At 40.8% G+C, this 23,602-nt stretch overlaps 1 protein-coding gene across 11 annotated transcripts in view; it reads left to right on the top strand.

The window, feature by feature from the left end:
* The window catches only part of BCAS3 (BCAS3 microtubule associated cell migration factor), a 370,473-nt gene that overhangs the window by 164,575 nt on the left and 182,296 nt on the right, over positions 1-23,602 (top strand). For all 11 annotated transcript variants that reach the window (XM_075113182.1, XM_075113180.1, XM_075113185.1 and 8 more), the window contains 3 exons: positions 5,226-5,326; positions 8,767-8,963; positions 10,311-10,408. In XM_075113182.1, the coding sequence (XP_074969283.1) occupies positions 5,226-5,326; positions 8,767-8,963; positions 10,311-10,408 (396 nt within the window). The remainder of the gene's footprint in view (positions 1-5,225; positions 5,327-8,766; positions 8,964-10,310; positions 10,409-23,602) is intronic.

Genomic DNA, 23,602 nt, shown 5'->3' with positions numbered 1-23,602 from the left:
TTGAATTGTGTAAAGCTTATTTATACAAATGAGAAAATTAAAACCTTTTGGTTCAAGAAGTACACAGAACTAAGTAAAACTAATGATTTATTGTTCACAAATTAAAACCATAAGTGCGCACACTACAATTGAGCTGTAGTGTTTCTTTGTTCCAACGCTTCTGTGCTGCTGAAAGATGACAATTTATAATCTTTGAACGAATAAAGATTTTTCTTAGGTCTAGGTATTTATTGTATAATTAGCCCATCTGTGGACAAAACCACTGTTAATTCCAATATTCTTCAAGTACATGTATCTGTCTCGGTCTTGCTCACGTGTCAGGAATGCCTGTGTAAATTATTTGAGGTTAATATAAATTGTTTGCTTTCTTTATCTGTCACTAAATATCATGGCAAAATTTCAAAACAATTCGCTTTTTTCACACTTAATTGTTGAACTGTGTGAATCAGGTCCTGGAGGTCCAGAGAAACATCAGCTCAGCTGTATTTCAGACTTCTTTTTGGCTTGCATTGAAACTTTTGTCTCCACCGTCACTTCTGTGCAGTTTTCCTTGCGCTAACAATTATCACACAAATTACTAAATTCCTAATGTGTTTTTTTTCAGACCCTTGCTTCTAATAATCTTTCTTCAGTATAGTAGTAAGATTAATTCTGAACTGCAGAGAAGGGAGTCTGTAAACTTTACAAATTCGCCTTAGATTATGGGTAAGCACCTGCACCTTTGATTTTTGAGGGTAGAAAATGAGGTGACGATGTTCAAGTTGTGAAAGAAGAGGAACAACAACAGTATTTGCTGAGGTTCTGGTTTTCCTTAGTTAAATGTGGAGTGGTTCAGTCGAGCTGGTCAGGCTGGAGGGACGGGAGCATACTCCAGATTTAGAGCTGATGCAGGTCACTTCATTTGAAGGGGGACGGAAGTTCAAGGTGTTCCTGTTGTTTTTGAGTAGCTCAAAGACTGTTTCGGCCCCTTGCCAAATATTGATGGCAGAGCTCTGAATTCTGCTGTAGGTAGCACTCCAGTTTTTAAAAAGTGACCATGAATGCTTGCTTATGGAGGTTTTTTGCAATTGTGAGTGGGCTTTAGAAACTCATGTCCTGTTACACTGCATAAACAAAAATGGTATGTTCTAATTGTCACCTTAGATATATAATAACCACTTATTTTTTTATGTACTTTTCCCTTCATGGGGAATTGTACAAATTTCTGCATGTTTTTGTATTCCTAGATTAAACAAGCTCAGTTGCATTCTGATATTTTACATCCATTTGTTCCAGATACTGGTGTAAGAATAGCAAAAAGTTAAAAATCGGCATCGCTCAGACACAAAGCGTTGAATTTATTGTTTTAGGAGGGTACAAAACACCTGCAATTGCCAGCAAAATAATCTCTGTGCCACAAGGGCTGGCTGGCTTCCTCCTTGTCTGTGTATGTGCCATTTGTGACTTTTTCCCAGTGAAGGAGAAATTACAGAAGTGCAAGAAAAACCACAAGTTGCTGCAGAGCTCTTGAAGAATTTGAATTTTATTATTTGCTCTCCTGCATTGTAGTGAAATCCTTTGGAAATTGAAAAAACTCGATGCAATAGCATAAGAGTAGCTTCACTGATGTGTAAGAGGCTGCCGTGATTTCCAGTGTGATTTCAGATTTTCAGAGTATTAAGGTGGGAGATAAAAGATTACTTTTGAGCTGAAATTCCTGGAAATGTCCCTCAGGACTTAAATTAATCTCATCTTGGAACTTGATACCAAAGCACGAGGTGTGTGACCCAGAAATGAAGAAAGAATCGGTTTTACATTTTTAAGACGTATTTGTTCCTATAACTCGAAGGCCATTTTTAACTTGAAAAAAATAACTATATGTATAAGCAGTACAGCAATGGCAAATCTCCAGCAAGGATCACTTGTCTTATAAGGTTGTATCTCACAAAACACTGCGTGCTCCCACTAAGGGCAGTGGGAGTAGAGCTTGCTTTGCCTGTGGTAAGGCTGGGACCGTCATTATGGGATCCTGCTATCAAAACCAGACTCTCTTTAAATGCCTGCTTTTGTGATAGGTGTGGTACATAAATGCTATTTTATTAAATAGCAAAATAAATTACTGAGGTTTGACCTCTGCTAAGGCTTTATCACTGTTGCCCTGCTGGTGAACTCTAAGGCAGAGCTCTTTCGTGGAATTCAGCATGTCGTCACTTTTTAGTAGAAAGAGTTAACGCTGCGGTCTGAAGCCGCACTGAAACGTGTGTTATTGCAAGACCTATGCAAAGCTGAGATTCCTCAGGAAAAGACGTACAGCGTAGGACCAAAACTCTTCTTAAATTTGAATTTCTTTTTCACTGTAAAGCCGTCCTGGATCTCCAGTAAAATGCAAGAGTATTACGCAAGGGAGAAATACGGTGACAAAGCAGGGTGGACGCTGCTCCCCGGGCTAGTGTTTTTGCAGCTAGTCACTGAATAGCAGCTTCCCTGATCTTGACAGCTCTAGTAGTTGCCCCTGGGATAGAAAGGAAAAAAAAAAAAAATCAGAACAGTCCATAAAGTTCCCGTTGGTTTGAAAGCAAAAACATCTGCTAGAGTCATGAACAGTTTGTTAGCAAAGTTCAATAACAGGAAAGCCTGCAGTTGATCAGCTGTGCCCTCAGAAACAGGCATTACTGCAGTCAGTAGAATTTATTGTAGGAGAGTCAGGAGATATGGGGAAGATTAGGGCAGCAGCAGAATGTGTCAAAATAATGTTCTTGTTTCATCGGTTTCAAATATAAACTTTACCGGTAAGGAAGAGGTGTGGGCATTATGGTTTCATATTCTGATAGTTCCTGTGAATCGTCAGCTGTTTGTAATCCAGGAAGGTATGTGTATTTTCTTAATAGGAGTTTGATATGGGCTAGACAGACGCATCCGTAAGTCATTGAATTAGATCTGTCGCGGTTGTAATGAAGCAGATGAACATAGTTCCTATATTATCTTGAAAACTGATGAACACACGATACTGAAGTAACGTCCGTGGCTGCCGAGGTGTGCGTGGACGCAGAGGTGCAGACACAGACTGTATTGATTTTGATGGATATGGCAGATGCTTAGTATCTTATGGGGAAAACTTGACACTTTGTAAGAATATATCCTAACGTACATAGCACTTTAAATAAATCTTTAATAAGTTAGGCCCTGAACTATTTTTGTTATATTGTGGGTTTCAGAGTAAGGACACACCGCGATACAGAGGTGTTAGAAATGGCTCCATAGCTGAGGTTGGGTTTGGATACCCACTTATACAAACAGAATGAAAATCCCTTTATTTCATATAGTGTATGGATTTATGAAAACCCTGTGCTGTTTATATTATAGAGGCGCCGTTCTGTATTTATGGTTACAATTGTGTCTGCTTTGCTGTTATAAATTCCTATTATTAGGGGTTTACAACAAGGCTGTAAAAATTTGTAGTGGATGGAAACTTGATACGTAAAGGTCAACCATGTAATAATATCGTTTTTAAAAATCAATTTTAAAAACCGAGTAATTTTTAGATTATGTGAATATAAAAATATTGGTTCTAATTTTAGGATTGTCCGGTACCTTAACACTAGAGCATAAAACTGTGTTGTTTTACCAAAGTAAAAATACCATTGTTGCATTTGCTTCTTTTAATTTGCTTTTGTGGTGTCTGCCTTTCCCTCAAAGTGGGTGTGGTATCTTGGTATTGAATCCAGGCCTCCACCAGGCCCCTGACGCTAAGCAGGTACAAGAAAATGAAAAATACCACCTGTCTCATTGTCTGGGGTCCTGGCTTGCATTTTGCTTTTTCTAAACTCTTCCAGCTTTCTCAAGTGCAAAGTTTTAGTTTGAGCAGTGTCTTGCTACTGCCATAGACAGTAAAGTAGCTAGGCTGTAAGCTTTGCTGACACACTCAAATGGCTCAAGGACCCGGAATCATGAAATATTAATCTTTACAATAATGAGTCTACAATTCTCTCTCGTTTTTTTGTGGTAGGATTTGAAAACCAAATCGTGATCACACACCCCCGCCCCCCAAAGTTGTATCTATACATGGCAGTCATTTTAAAAGTGGTTTTGGATACCATGCAGCCTACAGAGCTGAAGAACTTGAATTTTTCTGTTGGGGCGAGTCCATATGAAGATGAATGAGAGTAGTGAATAGAGGAAAAAAATGACCTTAATTTTGCTCTGTGAATTAAGGTTATTTGTACCAGTCTTTTGAAAACAGAGGGACATAGGTATTTAAGCAGTTGTAGTAATGTAGGATTTTCATGGTGTAGTCAAGAAAAGGTTTGCAGATGAGCACCTTGGACAGATCTGACACTGGGTCAAAGCAAAGAGTTTGGATGTTATAGGCCTCTTGGAGGTTGTGTCTGGTTGTGTTTAATAGCCACTGATTAATTTGTCCCTCAGCTTGAACTAATACATCTTTCTAGTTATTAGTGTCACCTGCAGCTGAAAAAAAAGTGGTTTTCTTCTCTGTCCAAAATTATTATACAGTATTTCTATAATGCAGTGCAACAGCTGAATACAGAATTTCAGGTACTTTACAGTCCAGTGAAATAATCTCAGTATTCAGTCTTTGTAGCAAATTACACATCAAACTCTAATTTGTTAAGGATTCTCAATTAGCGTATTGTTACTACCGTAATGAAAAGGTGACATTAAGACGACCATGAAGCGCTTCCAATTAAATTGCAAAAAGGTCAGATCCTAAAAATCAAGTTGTTTGTGAAACCAGCTTTAAATTAACTACATTAATGTCAAAATGAAAGTGAGAATTCAGTACCTGAAGACTTGGAAGTACCCTGCATTCGAAGTCAGTGCGTGTAGCAGGGCTTCAGGATAGCTTTTGTCAGTGTGCTTTAGCTTAGTTCTGGTTCTGAAAAGTTTGTAGAAAAGGCTTAATTCATTAACAGTGGCATTTCTCAGTGTTGAATTCCTCAAGACAGATGGTTGTCATCCCTATTGGGCTGTTCTGCATGTTCATTAAGTACTTAAGGTTAAAAGAAGAGCCAACTGGCTTATCATAGTGCTGTATGTATACATTCAAGTCAAAGAACAGCAACCTTTTCATCACCATTGTTGTCAATATTTGAGCTCTTTCTGTGCTTCAGCATAACGTCACAGATTTAGGAACATACATACATTGTTGTACCAATAACTTACTGAGAAAGCTTTTTAAAAAGCATTTAACAGTGAATCTGATTTTTCAATTTTCTGTTTTTTTTCAGTGGTTCCCCCAGGAAGCCCTGGACCCATCACTCGACATGAGTCATACGACAGCTTAGCATCTGACCACAGCGGGCAGGAGGATGAAGAGTGGCTTTCACAGGTAGGCTTTTCGGGGGAGCTCCAGGTCAGGAGTGAAACAGTAATAGTATCTGCTGGAAGTACAATTCATGACTTTCTTAAAAAAGGAAAGTAAGCTTCCAGTAGGCCATGGGTATTGCTGTGTAGAAAACAGACTTCACTCCTGACTTAACGTGTATGAATTTGATAGTCTTTACGTTTTATACAAACTCTGCAAGCTCTAGTAAAAACCATATAAAGCCCCCGTCATTATTGGCACAGGTCACATCCTTGGGAAGTTCAGGATGAAGGAGGACGTTAAGTAGGCAACAGAAAGTTATCTCTCTACCTTTTTCTCATGACATGGTCCTTTTCAGACACAGATAAAGGGAGTTGGCTTGGCAAAACGATGATGCCTTTTCGGTTGTGACCTGTGCTATACTTACTGCATTTTAACGTAAAAACGGTAGATAAACGGGTTCCTTCTTTTTCTGGTTATCAGTTACTGCATTCCCTACTGATAATTCTTCAGAGTTCTGGCTAGATACAAATACTATAATGCTTTAAAATGATCCTGCTTGGTGGAATATTTTAATATGAGGTTAAATCTTTGTAGTTTTATCCATTCTTGCTTCATTTCAGTTAAGAGAGCTTCCCTCTAAGAACTCAGTACAGACTCGACTATTTGGCTCAAAACATAACTTCACTTTAAGAATGTAGGTCATGAATAATACACTGAGAATTAGTTCCTGTTAGAAGTAAAAGGTTAGAGTTCAATAAATAAATAAAAACTAGAAATGCTCTGGATTTACCAACACAATTACGGGGTACCTGATACACGGAATTCATCCTGACAAATGAGGTGGGTTTCTCTGGTTTAAGAACAATGCTGTTATGGGAGTGATGCATTAAATGTGTTGCTGGGGTGTATGGCATAAATATGAAATATTCGTGGATGTGATTTGCATCTCCCACTGGTGAATAAATCATACCCAGCATTTTCCTAAACTGAGAAGTTAGGTTCATCAGGGAATCTATTCATGTGAATCCACTTACCTGGCTGAAGTTTTCAGGTGCGGCTGCACACCGGTGTCTCTTATTTAATTACGCTGTCTCTAATTAGTCAGAGCATAAAGGTGGTGAAACTACTCAATCCGTGAGTCAATGGGAATTTTATGACTGAGCTCACTGGGGACAAGATTTCACCTGTAGTTTTCCACTTACTCTCTCCAGTACTGTTTGGATAGTTTAGCTTATTTTACTGTTCTGGTGACTTTCTGGTACAGCGGGCAACCTGGGGAAAAAGAGAGTAGGGTAAACCTGTGTGTTAGGGGTTGGTTTATTACTAATTCTCAGAAGATATAAAACGTCAAATGAACTTAAGTCTGCTTGAACTTCATCACATCCATCCCTCTAAAAGAGTAAAGTAAGAAAAAAAAAAAATCCCAAGCGATGTCACAGAACGCAGATAATTCAGAGAATGCTTCCGGAATGTTTAATTTTTGCTAAGTGAAAGGAGTGATGATAGCTCTTTCGAGCATGAAGATGCTAGCATTCTCTAAGCAAGCCACTTTAGATTAAGCCTAAAGTGCAAGTATGTTTTTCAAAATTAAAGTGTTGTTATCAACAGTAACAGCATGCAGTGAAAAAACACTGCCCTTCACTTCAACTTTTCAATTAGAACAGTGGGTAATGTGTGCTGTCAGTGTGAAGTAGATACAATATGTTTGTCCTGCACACAACAGGAGAGTGAATAGGAACATCTGGCAGTAGCCTCAGTAAAATTGCAAAGGCATCTGTTTACCTCTCGGCTCTGTGACACTGATGGTTTCAAGCTTAAAATATACAGATTACTTTATCTGTGGCCTAATTTACACTGCTACATAAAAGCTACTTGCCTCAGAAACGTCTGCAGTCAATCTGAGTTACGCTAAGATAAATGCAAAGATGGAAATAGTGCTAAATAGGCTGTGCATTTGTCGTCTTACGTTAGCAGAGAACTTAGAACCTTATCCAGTGTTTAAATTAAGAATTGCTGCTAGTACACATTGTCATATATGTACAAAAATATTTTTTTATTAATTTCCTCACTAAACTGCACTTTTGCTGTGAAGCTGATTCATTGTTTTAGCAGAAATTTATAGGAATTTGTCTATTTTTGTCATCCTAAAAGTATGAGTTTACCAGAGCTTAATATTTTAGTTTCATATTTAATTTGTCTGATATTTAAGGGCTCTTTTTGATTTTTAAAATTGCATTACAGAAGACTTATGCTTTGTTTACTCTCTTATTTACACGGCCACAATTTCCTGATCCTATACATTTCCAGCAAAGTTACCATCCTCATTTTTCATGGTTGTTGGCATTCCTATAGTTGTCTTATTTAAGAGTTTGCCAGAATTTATACTCATCAGGTTTATAGTTATCCGCGTGGAAAGAAGTCTTCTAAACGTTTTGGATGTTTCATTTACTGAAATAACTTCTTTTTCGAAAGTTCGTATTTCGACTCTCACTGGGAGCCAATATGTAGAGGAAAATCTGAATACTTGAAAGTATCGTTTGTAAGACACATCGTCTGTATTCTCTGTGCCTTTTGGAAGTCGGCACAGAGCTGAGAAGTGTCTGTGTCTGAGTGTATATCTACACGTAAACCTACATACAGATATATCTCTCATACACACTTTCTATTTAATGTATATGTCATTGTCTTCCTCTATTTCTTGTTGGAATGTTCATTACATGAATCTATATCTATCTGTGTGTCGGTAGCTGCCCTTCTAAACTCCAAGTGTTGCACATACATGTTTATATTACACCTGCACGATAATGAGCATGACCTGGGCGCTTCAGCGTCTCACGGTGCACTTCACCTTGCTCTCTGTTACAAACCTTGTGTTCCAGCAAGATGGTCTCTGCCAGCGGTATCCTCGGATATGCCAACAGTAATTACAAGCTTTGATTTGAAATACAGTTTGCACTACACGCGTGTGAAGCAGCGCTGCCTGATGTGTGAACTTCTAGCAAGCAGCCGTAACAAAGCTGTAGCAGCTTGCTTTTAAAAAGTGCATCCCTTGACCTGGTCAGGACTGAGCTTATCTGGGGGAGGCAGACTTCAGTTCCTCTGTCTGCTCCGCGTAGATGTGAACAGAAGTGTGTTCCCCTGTTTGTTACACCACAAGGGTGGCTTTTTAGCCTTTGAGTTATAGTGTGTATTTCATAATGGCAAGGGGAGGAATGAAACAGGATCAGGTAAAATGATAGCCAGGATGGATTGTTGGTCTTCAGTCTTCTTCTTGGCTTTGGCTGGAGCATCGCTCTCCAGCAAAGGCACTCCAAATCTTCCCTTGTTCAGCGTTCCTCCGAACTGATGGCACAAAACACGCTTCTTGCTTGAGAACAGCAGGATTCGGGGGGTTCAGTGTAGTGAAGGAACCATTCGATGTACAGCAGGGTTTTGTTAAGCATTTCGCCATCTTCTCACAGGTCGAAATAGTGACTCACACCGGGCCTCATCGACGCCTGTGGATGGGCCCACAGTTCCAGTTCAAAACAATCCACCCCTCAGGCCAAACTACCGTCATTTCGTCCAGTTCTTCAGTGCTGCAGTCGCACGGCCCAAGTGACACCCCGCAGCCTCTTCTGGACTTTGATACAGACGATCTTGATCTCAACAGTCTCAGGTAAAAATAAAATCAATTTTCAAGCTGTTTCATATTTGTTGTGTGAATAACTTACTTCATGCTTAAATGAGGCCATCTGTACAGAACGTGTAATAGTTTTCATCAGGCTTGTCCAGATGAAGGCCCTTAGAAGAGCATGTGACTCGGCAACAATAAAATTTCATCCAGGCCAAGCAGCTTAGATTCCTTTCTGCCACCCCTTCTTGGGTAAATGACAGTGAAAGACCATACGAAGTCCGGTGGCCTTGCTAAGCGTTGTCTTGGCTTTCACATTTCTGCATAGCTTAATAAATTCATTTTCTCAGGCATGAGTGAGAGCTTTATGCCATAGATTTAGATGCTGACTGTGAAGCGGTCAGTGTGTTGGAACAGTAAGTGAACTTCTGGAATGTTTTTCCCCTCCCTGTTTTTTTTTTTTTCCCCCCTTCCTTTGCTTCCTTCCTTGTAATTCTTTTTCATTTATTTAATTCATCTGGTTTTGGACATTGGCTGATTTGGAATTGGGGGCAGGGGGTGGGCCTAGGGAAACGAAGGCAGGAGAGCGAAGGTAAATGTGGGTTTATATTTACTGATAGCTAGTGATTTTGTAGCAGTGCTTTATGCACCATGTATTTCTGTGTCCTGTCCGGTAACTCTCAAGATTTAACGAGTTTCCATCCTCCTGACTCTGCATGTGATTTGAAGTCCAAAGTTCTGTGGTATGGACTTGGACTGTTTGGGACTCTGTCTGAAACTCTTATGAGTAAAACAAGAGAAATGGATAATATGACTAATCCCATTAAAACTGGGCAGATTGTCCTTGGACTGAAAATACGTGGGTTTGAAATGTGTGATTTCTCCTTGTGTGTAATTACTCCCACAAGTAAGGATATAGCTGTCAAATATGTTATTTTTTAATTGTATATATGTATATATATGCAGAAAGAAAGCAGAAATTTAAAAAAAAATATAACATAGCTCTATGTTACAAAAGGATTAGACAATTACAAATGTGTCTCTTATCCTAAACTGCCAAAGAAAATGCTGCCGTTCAGGAGGGTGATAGAGGCTTTTTAACCAATTTGGGTAGGGTGAGGTTTTTTTTTTTTTTCCTTTGAGGCTTTCTGGGAGCTCACAACTGAGACATAGTTTGGGGACACTCAATTTGTGTAGAGTCTCAATCTGTCTCTGGATGGATTATCCAGATCTTGGCTCCACAAAGCAAAGGAAAACAAAAGTTTTCAACAGTTGGCTGATTTGAAAATAGAGAGTTGCTTAATTGGTTCAGCTGATTCAGGTTTGTGACTTAATTACAGCCCTCATGAGCAATGATTTCGACACAGGTAGTAACTATAACTTATTATTTAGGATTCAGCCAGTTCGTTCAGAACCTGTTAGCATGCCGGGGTCATCACGTCCAGTTTCTGATCGCAGAGGAGTTTCAACAGTGATTGATGCTACCTCAGGTAGAAACGTGTTGATTTCATGTTCTCTTTGATATTCATGGCATTCATCAATCTTGTCTCTTTTTGTCTGGTAACATGTTTACTAACCATTGCCATATACTTAAAAGGATATCATGATTTTCAGCTGCACGATAGGGTAAGTGCTGTCTTATACAAATACATAACTGAAAGCTACCTTAATGATGACCTTTTTTTTCCTCTTACCACTCAAATCTGAAGTCACGGCATTCTGGTAAGATCTGAACACAATATTTACATTAACTTTAACATGAGCTATGGAATGCCAAAACCTGCCTAAACTAAAAAGCAGAACACTTGCAAATACTAACACTGAAATGCTTTTATTAATGAATGCCTAAAGCATAGAATGTTACAGTTCCATCTCATTTATAAAAAGCTTTCATTGAAATGTAATCATAAATGTAATTGATTTCAGTGAACAGTCAAGACAACAGGACAGTTTATCTAATGTTTGTGTGAAAGGCACATTTTCACCGCTCTAAAAGAGTGTGTAAATTTAATGCTACAGTGGTTATGTTAATATCAACATAGTAATATATGTACAATAAAGTTTTCTTCTCTTTTTCTCAGTGGTGGGGTATAGTCTGTATAAAGAAACAAGGACAGCAGAGCTTTGTATTCTAGTACAGCTGTATAGCATCTGAAGGGTCCACACAGCAGGGTTTTGTCAAATAAAATCTCTCACAAGTAGAATTATTAAACACACAGCATTAGTCAAACAGTCAAGTCAGAGAGGATTTTAATCTTTAGTGATTTGAAAATCCCTGGAGACTGCTGATTGGATTGAGGTTAAACTGTAAAAAGAGACTGTAACACATACAGAAACTAGTTTCTGAAGGTTGTTTTAGAGAGAGTTAAAATAAAAGCTCCTGTTCCAGACTGTATTTGCTATTGATATAAATTCTGATATTGTATTGTTTGCTAAATTAATTTACTTGGGTATTTCTGGATATTTCTTAGAAGTGTTTATAACTGAGTTCAATAATAACTAAATTTACTTTGGGTATTGAGGATAGTCATTATAAATTCCATTTTCAAATATTTAAAACTTGTTCAGTTAATTCACATTGAGCTCAGACAAACATCTGATGCTGGTTATTTAAAGGGAATTTTATTTGTCTTAGTACATGGCAAAGTAATTTTGAAAATAATTGTTAGCTACAGAACAAAACATAAATGCATCAGTGATGACTTTTTTGGTCTAGTTCATTTATACCTATTACCCCTAAAAGGTTACCAGCTTGAATCATAGGAGTGCTTCTGTCTGTGTATCTGACTCTTCAGATTCAGTGTGATTAATGGCATAGCTGTTCTTGACTATCAAAGTGACTATGCCAGCTGATACAGATAAAGGTATCTGGGTTATCGGAGGTGGGGGTGTTGGTTTTTGGGGGTTTTTGTTTGTTTTTCCTCTTGTGAACGAACGGAGCAGTGCCATACTTACAGCAGGGGTGTGCATTAATTCTGAAATATAACCGGCTGTGTTATTTCATCTATAGTAGAAACGATCAACCACATAGGACCGTACCTTTTCTGTGCTAAACAGCCTTCCCTGTAGTGTGGATGGGGTCTTAATAAGAAATTGCTCATGTGAATGTGATGAAGCTCTATTGGTAATGCCTTTAACATGTGTGTCCATATTAAAATTGCCAAAGTCGATCGTATGCATTGTTATGACACTGAAAATATATTTACTGTACGGCAGTGACTCAGTTTTGTTACAACACCTCATAAGTTTCTAATAAACAATACATGGATTTTGTTAGGGACATGCTGATAGCAGTATTTTATTTAACTTCACTGCCAGGCAGTTTGGATTTGAATTCATTTTTGATTCAGGGACTTTACCACCTATTTGCAGTTTTCATATTGCCTGATCCTTGTCCTTTCCCATGCAGATATTATTGGCCCAAGCTTTGGGTAGATACGCCAGATTATGTGTGAGGGTATTGGGGTGTGAATTCTGCTCAGAGTAAAGGTGACACAAGAAAAAACATGCACTTTTCTTTGAGATCTCATGCTCTTCTTGTAACACAGCCCAGGAAAGGGAAGAAGAGTGTTTTATGCTTACTTGCTTTGAGATGTGCAGAAAATTACATTAAGCTCAGCCCTGAATCTAAAGGTTTTATTTTAAATGCTGTTCATGTACGACATTGCATTTTTTGTGTTATAGTCCACTACTGTAAGTGTTCTCATTTCCTGCTATTACCAAGGCATGCCCTAAATGGCTTACGTTCTTTATGGAAAACAAATTTATTGGAAAATACGTTTTTCAGTTTGAAGGATATTTTTTTAAGTAGGTCATAAATTTTTACTACCTAAGCTGAACCAGGAAGTGGTTCCTCAGTTATGACCCATGCATTCGAGTCTGTTGCACTTTATGAAGATGCTTATCTGCTGTTTGATTGCCTGTTGCTTAGAGATGCAACCAGCGTGGCGCCTCTTCTTATCTAACTCCATCGCTTTTTCTTCCTATCAAAAGATTTCAAGTACATGTTTATCATCTCCCATTATTCTTCCGCCGTCCTTGATAGCTTCCTTCCTTCTCCCCCCTTGGTGACAACTCTGAAATCTGTGTAATTTTTTAATTGTGATTTTTCACATGTCTGTAGAAGTAGGGTATACTAACGACAATATTCTCTCACGAGATCATCTGCAAAAATCTTCATTTTAAAAGTATAAAATTTTTAATACGTGAAAATCAATCCTGAAAATTTGCAGTGGCACTTTCAAGGTGGTTGGCTGTATCTCTAAAGATGACTCGGATAAATTTTAAGAAACACGTATTTCAATATGGTTATCTTGACTTAAAATTCTGTGAAGATATTCTCTCTTGGTTTTGTGGTTTGTCTTTTTTTAAATCGAAGCTCAGAAGTTTGCAAAAATGTAGTCACCTAAAGCTACTGGACATTTGTCCCTCAATGCACACATTTTAGTCATACGCATCAGAGAGAGGATATACCCTCAAGGATTAAATGCACTGTAATTCCAGATGCTATTCCAGATTGGCCATTAGAAATGTTAAAGGGACAACACTGAGTTTAAAGCTGTATAAAGCAGGAAGCCTTTAATAATAATGCAGCAAAACAAATCACTACTGAACACGCAGTAAATGCCCGCTGTGTGTAGCAAGCAGGCAGGCGTGCTCATGCGTCTGTGTGTCCATCCTTTCCAAAGAAGCGCTGAGGCTATCGGCTGCTTGCACTGAGTTTATCAAAGGTGGGGTGAGTCTTAGTAAGTCAGGTTACATTTAAGGCTTTATTAGACACCAGGGGTGGAAGAGAAACCTCGCAAGTGCCCTGTGCAGGAGATGCTGCAGCTGAAGGTCATGCGCTTCACGCAACCAAACCAACCAGCCCTGAGACAGAAATCTGTAGTGCAACAAGAGGAAGTACTTCTTGCAGAACGAGCTGGCTCTATTTCAGACGACCACTCTACAGGCATGGCTTGAAAACTTTACATTACCTGCATACATTGGACGCGGTTCCTTTCTTTGATGTGAGAAGCTTTAGATAGGATTTTTGGCTAGCTGAGGATATCTACAGAATGATGGAGGCTAATCTAGGAAATACAAGCATAGGCTACGTGCGTAATGGAACATTTCCAGGCACCTTTCTGAATTTTTATACTGTAACCTGTGGATGAATGATGCGTGTCATATCTGTTACGTCCTTGAAAATCAAAGTGCTGATAGATCTCTACTTATAATAAATAATGCAGAAATTAAAGGGTGTAGGAAGGTTAGGATATCTGTCCGGAACAACAACTCTGAACTTCCAGAAATCGAAAACCTCTAGAGAAGGGATTTTGCAGCAGTTCCTGATCACAGTAAATTTGATCGCACAGCTGCATTGAGTCTGTAAGGGCAAGTGTTTCCCTTAAACTGTAACAAATGTGTTGAAGGGCGCAGGTACTGAGGTACGCTCAGTCATAGCTGTTAATTCAATCCTGCTTAGGGAAAAAAAAAAAAGTGTGTGCATCTGTGCGTGTGTTTATGAAAAGCCTTGTTTATTCCCTCATACAATGAGGTTTTTGACACTTATCCTTCAGTCCAGTAATGATTTTGTTGCGTTGTCAGCCGAGTAGGAAAGTGTTGACAAAGAAGTTGCCTGATCTCTGTTTTGCATCAGCTTTTCCTTTCCTACTTGGAGATCTCCATTTCTTTCTTGCTTAGGGCAAATACAGAAGTTAGAGTGGGAAGGATTTTAATGAATAAAATTAAATTGTAGAAGAAAAAGATCCTGAGCTTTTTTTTCCCCCTCTTTGATTGTGTGTGGGGCCGGGGGAACCTTTATGTTCTTCTCGAAAACCCAGCATGTGCTGTGCTGCTTAGGGATGCACGCATCATTTTTTAATGATGATTGTTTATTACTGTTGTATGAAACTCTGACAATACTAAGCTCTCTTCTGGTTCCTTCAATCAATGCCCACTTAAAATTGGCTTGTAATTTAGTACTTCCCTTTCTTTTGTGTGCGACTGGCTGGTCACGGACAGATAGCTCGTTGCCTGTGGAGGGTTTAATGAACAGAAGAATTGACCTGGGTTTTGTGGGGGATGGAGTTTGCCTCCCCTCCCTCCCTCCGCTCTGCCTGTGAAGGATCTTTTATTGTTCATCACCACACCTGTGAGATAGGGACCATGGGACAAATTTTTACTGTCCAGCAATGCTCTCACTTGGAATTTAATAAACACTTCTGCTGTCACACCTTAAACCATCTGAGCTCTTTTCTGATGTATGCGCGATCAAATATTTATTCCCAAATGCTGTACACCAGAAAGTGCTGCCTTGGAGTAGCAGAGATCAGTTATTCAGGTAGTAAAGATGTGTGAATGCAGCTGGCAGATGAAGTCACCAACATTATGAATTCCCAGGCTGTCCTTATTGCCACAGGCAATAACTGACAGGCCTGAGCAGTGGCTGGTTTCCCATTACGGGCGCTGGTAGGGCCCGGGGAGTCCTGGCGTCACGGATACTTGAGCTGCCCTGCTTGAGCGGAGCCGGCCAGCGCTGGAGGGTCCTTGTTGCAGAGAGATGTAATCAATATGGTCTGGAGTCCTTGACCTGAACCTGTAATTACCTGGATGGTATAAAGGTAGCTTGTTGTTGCAGATAGAGATTGCACTCAGATCCTCCGAGTATAATGCTGAGCTTTGAAGCCAAGGAAGAGATTTGGCCCTTGGTCTGTTCTTCACAGCGACTGGGAGGTTTTAATAACGGTCATATAACAAGCTGCTCTTAGAGGGCATCACCTGTTTAGTAACAGCAAAAACATGCACCCAGCACTGCTTGTTTTGCACTTCTATGTTCTGTTGGCTTAAATTTAAATGAATTTAAGTTATGGTTCTTTCCTGGAATCACTGCTGAACAAATTCTGTTACCTATTTAAAACACTTATTATGTTACTTATTTGAAAAGCATTTTAGGTATTATTCCTAGGGTAGTGATAGAGCGTGGGATATACTCAGGGCTTTTTGTTTTCTCGGTGCAGTAGCACACAGTTGCCATGCACTCGTGCTCTCACCATCCTCTTCGTCCATCTTGCTAAATGTGTGTGCGTGCTATAATACAAAATTCTCGTACTTGGAATTTTTTCAACCTGATTTGTATCATCTAATTTGAGAAGATGTTACCTAATGATTTTTGAAGGAAGCCTGCAGACAGAACTGACTTCAGCAGGCTCCAAGACGCCAGTGCAGTATACGTGGTTACATCTAGAAGCAGCTATGCCCTATAGACTATGGAGATGTGAAGAGAAATTAAAATGACCTGACACTACTGACTGGGCACTTGCTGCTGGATCATTGCCTGGCTTGGGAAAAGACTCAGCTGCAGGGATACATGGAGTGGCATTAATGTCTCGAAACACTGCTGGGTGTTTTCTCTAGGCAGGAGAAGTATACTGGAGAGGAAGGGCACGGGAACAGTGACTGAAATGCAGCAGAATCGTTATGTACTGATTTATTTTTGCCTCCCTAGGATGGTTGTGGGTGAGTTAGTCTGTTAATTCTGGAGATAGGAACTCACCACGCAGCATGACGTAGCAATGTAGGGTAGCTGCTACCCTGCTAGCAACAGAGGAGACTGATACTCCTTATCCTGGTTTGCCTGTGGTTCAGCTGGGGAGGCGCATCGTAATTGAAGCAGTTCATCTCTCAGACGGTTGTGCTTTGACACATAAGTGTCCATCAGCTAAAAAAACCCATGGTGCGACATGCAAGTTAGTTTCACAGATGCAAGTGAAAATCAAAAATCAGTTTCTAGACACTGCTGTGTTAGGCTGGCTTTGACTTTAAGCAACTTAAGTTACTCCAGGTGCTTAATCCCCCAAAGGCTGATGACCCTGTTCATCCTGCTAATGCGATTTTTGATAGTTCGCAGGGAACTCTGACAAAACAAGAAGCCCAGCAATTTCCATGTTGATGCCATAGCTAGATGAAGGCATAACTGTGGCCTAACCAACATAATAACCAAATACAAGGTGGTGGGGTTTTTCTTTATATATGAAGATAAGTTGCAACGAGGTCTCCAGGGGCCACGTTAATGGTCATTGGTGCAGTCCTCTGTTGCTCAAAGACAGTTGTTCTCATGTCACGGAGCCCGCTCGGCACATGTACCGGTGGTCCATTAATGCAGACAGCGGAGTGTCTTATTGCCCGAGTGTTACATACTAGCTTCCAGTTGGGGAAGCCACCTTCAGTTCGTATAATGGTTTGTCAGCTGAAAAATAGCAGTGTGCTAGAGCATGGTCTGGTCCAAGTGTATAAGCACCTTCTGTCTGTTTGAGGGAAAAAGTGCAAAATGCACAATAGGTATTTTGTATATCAGTAGCTAACGCGAACTCATTCTGAACAGAAAATCGCTGTTATATACCCCTTAATTGTCTTTCATTAACAGCTGTTGCTAATGTTCTGGGTAGGTAGCTTTAAAGTTCCAACTAAGTGGAAAGTGTTGATTCTAATCATATCTGACACCACGGTCTTCTACGGAACGACACATGAGCTGAGATTCCCGACGGGCTCCTGTAGGATACAATATTTATTATAGCTTGAGATCTAAGAGCTCCTAGCTGCTGTTAAACTTACAAGAGATCCAGAAAACCTCAGTGTCTCTACTTGTGTTTTCATAGACTGCACAGAAATAACACACTGTACGGTATTTGCAAAGAAGCGTGTTCATTGACGTTTCTGCTCTTTTTATACAGCACTTAACGGAATCGTTTTACAAATCTTGATATTTTTTATAAGTTTGTAATATAGTCTAAGCTCATCTATTAATCTAGGCTGTTTGAAATGTTCTTAAACCGGTATTAGATGAGCATGTTAAAAGAAGAGTACTTGAACATCCATCTGCAGATGAATTTTAGAGTCAGTATTGTTTCAGGGAAAGCTTTCATTTGGAAACAGTGTTCCAGTTTATAACAGAGACGTTCTTATTTAATGATTTCACTAAATTAGGCTCTCCTTCGAAGTGTTGGCTCACTGTTTTCCATCTTTGCTTTGAAAAACCTTTAAATATGCTTCATTATTTCTTGTTTCAAGTGTATCTCCTCCACCTTTGACTGTAGTCTCTGTCAGACACCAGCTTTTTAATCATCAGGTTTGCTTCCTGGTTCTGGTCCTCTTGAGATCTTCCAGCCTGTCCTTCCCTGCTTTCAGGAGCTGTTCCAGAACATCAGCCCTTGTCCTCAGGGCTCTGTGGACTCCTTTTGTCTTTCAGCTTCCTCCTGCCTGTAAAATACCCAAAGAGGCTTGATGTCCGTGTCCCTAGAGCACAGCGACTACCTGAATGCTACAGGTTGTGATGGCCTCTTTGGAGCAATTAAATCTGTAGGTGCAAAACTGGGCATGAAGCGGTCTCCAAGAATGTTTTTGGGGTTTGGTTTTTCAAGAGCAGTTGGAAGTGATGCAGCAGCTGCTAAGCAATGCTTCCTAGATTCATAGTGAATCTTCTTTCTTTTTTTTTAAATTCTCCTCTTCAGCAGATGGCAAAAATAGCTTTTAAGGATAAGTATGGTGGCTTGTTTGTGAGTTTTGCTTTTTTTTTTCCAAGTAGTGGGATAATAGTGCTGTATAAATCAAAACACTCTGCACAAAAAGGAAGGCGAAACGGAGGACGGGGTTGATGAGCTGCTGCTTCACTGCGCAGCCGTTGAGCTCTCAGCTGTGCAGCGTGCGAGTTGGCCACCGGTGTCATACCAGAAACTATTTTCAATATGAATCTCTAGTTTTCTTCTCACTTGTATTTCCTCATTCTACAGACAGCATTGGCTTGTGGATAATACTTTACTATGTAAAAATCTGTCTAACGCTTCTCAGTGTTTTCAGAGCCACAAAAACTTGTTCTTTTATAAGTCACCAGAGGTTTAATGCCTGGTTTCAGAGTTCACTTGGGCCAAACCCCTGCTCACGGTGGAAAGACTCTACACAAACTCTCTACGCAGACTATCTGGATCAATACTGAAATGCTTTAAACAAGAGCATCAGTCCTCACGTGTGTTTTTTATTAACGTAATGTCAGCATATGCACCTATTGTCACCATTATTAATCCAAAATCAGCGGGTTTTAGGTATTCTTCATTAGAGTGTAATATGGATGAGTGAGCAGAAGGGTGCGTTTAGGTATATACCATATAAAACTGAGCTATTTGGCACGAGGCAGGCATTTGATCTGTTTTAAGGTGGAGTTTAATATTTTGAGGGTGTTACAATCACAGCCTCCTCGCCCTGTCTTCTCCTTGCTGAAGTAAGGCTGTTCTGTGCTGGAAATAAATATTTATATCTAAGTTGAAATATAGTCTGTTGGTACTTACTTGTATATATTTTATTGCCTCAGTTATGTAAGAGGTAAAAAAAACAGATGGAAAATATTTTGTTTTTCTTAATTATCCAATACTGTGAAATACCCATCGGCTTGCGGTCATCTTGGCTCCTCCCCCTGCCTTGGACTCCATCCCTGGCATGATCCCAGCCAGTTTTTAACAGTGGTTTATCTGCTGCTTGCATTGCTTTTAACTTTCACTTTTTATTAGAACCAAAGCTAAATTGGGTGCCAGTTAGTACTCCAGCTGTGGGTGGAGCACTACAAAGAGCCAAAGCCGGTGCCAGCACGCAGTTGCTGCAGAGAGCAGCTGGTGCGTGGGGTGAAAGGAGCCCTGTTTGTCACCATCCTCCTCCTCGGCCGGTTGTTGTGTGCAAGTGCAGAGTCTCTGGCAATGCCTCCAGCCATGGGGGCTCTGCAGATAGGAGAGCTCTTACAGCCTTGACCGCTGCTGGCTGCTGGGGACCACCTGCCTGGGCCTTGCCTCCTTCCAAAAAGAGTGCCGAGTCTTAAGGGGAGCACATAAAGCCAAGTACTTTGCATACATAAACCTTCTGGTGCTATTTCCCTTGTAAAGGTGGAAACAAGCAGGTCACAGTTAGTAAATGACAGAAAGCAGGCTTGGGATTGTTCACACCATTAGCACAGGATCTCTCCAGATAAGAAAAGTGGTATACGAGCCTCTATTGCCCTGAGGCTGCCTTTCGTTTACTGTGCAGGGTGTGGTGCGTTAAAATGGAGCAAGAACAGGGAAAATAAAAAGGTGGCGATATGACTAAGATACAGTTTTTGCTGGACGTTGGCCACAGATTTAAGGCCTCAGAGAGGATTCCTGGGGCCTTCGTATGCTATCCCAAAACCAAAACGAAAGCCTTTCCAAATGCATTTTATAAGCTCTGTGATTGTAATAGTCCTATCAAAAATCCCATGTCCCCAGGTCAAGTGGGGTGCAGGCCCTCCTCTTCTGCAATCCCAGGCTTGCCAAGTCTCTCTTGCTTGATATTTCCCTCTAGCAACAGCGGGCAACCATTTGTGCCTCTTGTGCAGGGAGCGCTGTGTACACTACCTCCAGGGGCGTCCAGCACAGCTGCTTTCCCTTGAGCTCACATCTGCTCAGAAGGAGTGGGACCTACGTGCGCTCGCTTGCCTGGGCTTTTGTCCCAGATGCAGCTGGCCCTGGCTGTGTACAACCCACCTGTATTTCTGGATAATTCATAGAATTTGCTAGGCTTTGGCACAGAGGCCAAAGGCTTGCTCGTGAGTGTCTGATTGGGTCTGAGCGTTTGTTTTGGTAACTGGCTCTGTCCTTGTCTTCTGCATTACCTTTCCTTTGTTCCAAGTCATGGTGCCATTGATGTGAGAAACGCCGCACAGGAACTGGAAACTCTGGAAGTCGTGGCCTCTTTTTAATGTTAGGACCCTGCAAGAAGTCCTGGCTGTACCATTCCAGGAAAGGAGGCCTCTAGAAAGAGGCATACAGACGTATTTTTGCCTTGATACAAAAAGCAGCAGAAGCCACTCTTGCCGTAAGGGTCTTGCTAGCTCTTTGCTACCAGGACAATATCCATTAGCTGCGTTTGCATTAATTGCAAAAGTACCTCTTCAGGCATTCACTTATATTGTTTACAGCATGAATGCTGAGCAAAGCACCGTGTGCTGTACTGTTTGACCGTCACTTAAAATATATTTTTAAGGTAAGCATAACATTCTCGAACCTTATTTGTGATTGAATGTCAAATTTAGTAACTGACAATAGATCATCTGCAAGGTTGGTTGTGTTGCTGGTGGGTTTTTTTAACAAACAGTTGCCATGAAAGAATGTGGAGAAGAAATTAAATACTCTTGTGTTAGCCCTTTTGGGTTTGGCCTTCCTATTTCAGCTTTACAAACAAAACAAAAAAAAACCACCCCAAAACAACAGCAGGAGCAAACAGCATGTACTGAAACACTTACAGGGAAGTACATCTTACCACTGAATTTAGATTAAAAATTCACTATATCATAAGCGAACCGTTTCCCCCTTGATTTGTGGCCAAAATATGAGGAAAAACCTTGCAGATGCATTATGCATTTTACAAAAGAACATATGCATGCATTTAAATCATTTACATTTCATCTTTGCTTTCTCTTGTTTTTAACCCATATTACAGTGAATGACAGCATGTTTGGAAAACCGAGGTTGAAAGCAAAGTTTAAACTTTCATGCACAATAAGCTAAACTGCAAGCAGTGCTTCACTATTTCATGATTTTATTTCAGAGTTTTGCTGGTGCCTTTTCCTTTCTCTCCATGTGACTGAAACTTGGTGAATCTGGCTCGTAAAAAAACCAAAAAAAAATATACCGTGGTTGGTTTGTGCTAGTCTTACAGGGCCTGCGAAGAAAGAGGATCCATCCTTGCTGAAGCAGGTTCTCAGGAGAAGGTGCAACCGTGTGCTTTAAAGATGCTCTGGATCAGGGCTCAGGATGACTATTAATTGTTCATCATTAGGCAGTATCAAACATTCCTCATGCTATAATATCCTTTTCAGTGGGGGCTGAGGAGGGGAGGACAGAGGGACACCAGCTTTAGCTGATATAATACCCCGATTTGACTACTTTTCAGCACTACCCTGCTGTTTGTTAAATTGGCAACTTTTAGCTGATCTGCTTATCGAGCAGGTAGCTGAAAAAGAATTTGCATTGTGGATATGATGTTTTGTTTAATGTCATCAGCAAGCACTGCTTCCCCATTGCTGTGAGTGGACAAATAAAATTCAGCTTTATTGGCCTAGTTATAGCCTTTTAATAACACTTCAGTGAAAGATTGTGCATGCCATGAAGTGCTGAACGCGTGCTCTAAAGTGGTGTAACGTGACTAGAGTACACTGATAATGTCAGATGGGTCTAACGCTGGTGAGGGCACGGTCTGCTCTCCCTCTGCCAGGGCTGGGGGAGCTGGCCTGTCGAGGATAGCGGAGGAGCCGAAGCACCGTGTGGATGCACCTGGATGATGCTCAGCAGCGGGGTGTGTCACCTTCCCCGCAGCCCTGGCTGTGGCACCCGTGGGCTGGCTCCCCACGGAGCTGCCCGGCGGTCTCGGCACAGCGCTTTCCCGCTCCAGCGGTGACAGGGCCACGGTGCCGAGACCCGAGCTAGCTCTGCATGGAGCCAGCTACAGTTTATTAGCTTAGGCTCTGTGCCACGCAGAGACAGATAAAGTGCTTGCAGACAGCGGCTGGCCCTCGATCAGGGTAGCTGAGCTTGGGCCCGTTTCTGCGTGCTAACCCATGGGACTTCTGGGGTTGTCAGTGAGTTCGGCACATATAGAGGCCGCGGGATTTGTTTGTAAATGTTGATTTGAAAGTTAGATACTTACACGTGCCTCTTCGATTCACAGCTCAAAATACAGAGTAACTTTCATCCCGAAGAGCTTGCAAAAATTCTTCCTCGTTATCTTCACCTCCTGGACTCTCTGTAAGAGTTGAACCCAGATTTCTTAATCTATTTTGCCAGTGGAGATTTGACTTATAATTAGGGATATCACGTGGAGGACCTGTAACTTATTTGTATATCCATCCTTCCATGTTTAAAGCCAAGTCAAGAAACTAATGAGGTTACAAAAATATTGCTGATCCTGAAGCAAATACAGTTGGAGAACATATGCTTTGGTTTTACATTTCTGCCTCTAAAAGGTGACATGTCGCATGTTTGTCATTTAATTTAACATTCTATATATTTTTAAACGGCTGTATGATTTGAAGTCTCCAGATGCCACGCTTTATGCTAAATGAGGTTGACAGTTCAGTGACGTGGAAGGCCATTATCTCACCTTTGTGCTTCTAAACTCTAGCCACTTGCCTTTGCCCGTTCATAATGCATTTACTGCATTACAGCATAGGAATTCTTAACACCTATTGAAAGCATTAATCAGGTATGCCATACTAAGGGGCACCTTAAGATAGGCGAAAAGCAAGAACCGATGCTGTTCTTCAAATTCGTATTTCTCCTATTGCTTGTACTGGGGATTCAGTAAATGATGAACTCCGGTAATACACGCTGACTGGGGCACTGTGTATTATGTAGGCAACGAAGAGCGACGAAGCTGGTGAAGGGCCTGGAGAGCAGGTCTGATAAGGAGAGGTTGAGGGAGCTGGGGGGGTTTAGTCTGGAGAAGAGGAGGCTGAGGGGAGACCTTATCGCTCTCTGCAACTGCCTGAGAGGGGCTGGAGTGAGGGGGGCGTTGGTCTCTTCTCCCAGGTCACTAGTGATAGAACAAGAGGAAACGGCCTCAAGCTGCGTCAGGGGAGGTTTAGATTGGATATTAGGAAGAATTTCTTCAGTGAAAGAGTGGTCAGACATTAGAAGAGGCTGCCC

The sequence above is a fragment of the Phalacrocorax aristotelis genome, chromosome 18, assembly GCF_949628215.1.
Source record: "Phalacrocorax aristotelis chromosome 18, bGulAri2.1, whole genome shotgun sequence".
Classification (NCBI taxonomy): domain Eukaryota; kingdom Metazoa; phylum Chordata; class Aves; order Suliformes; family Phalacrocoracidae; genus Phalacrocorax; species Phalacrocorax aristotelis.
The sequence above is the reverse complement of the archived record's forward strand: the minus strand, read 5'-3'. Positions and strand labels throughout refer to the sequence as shown.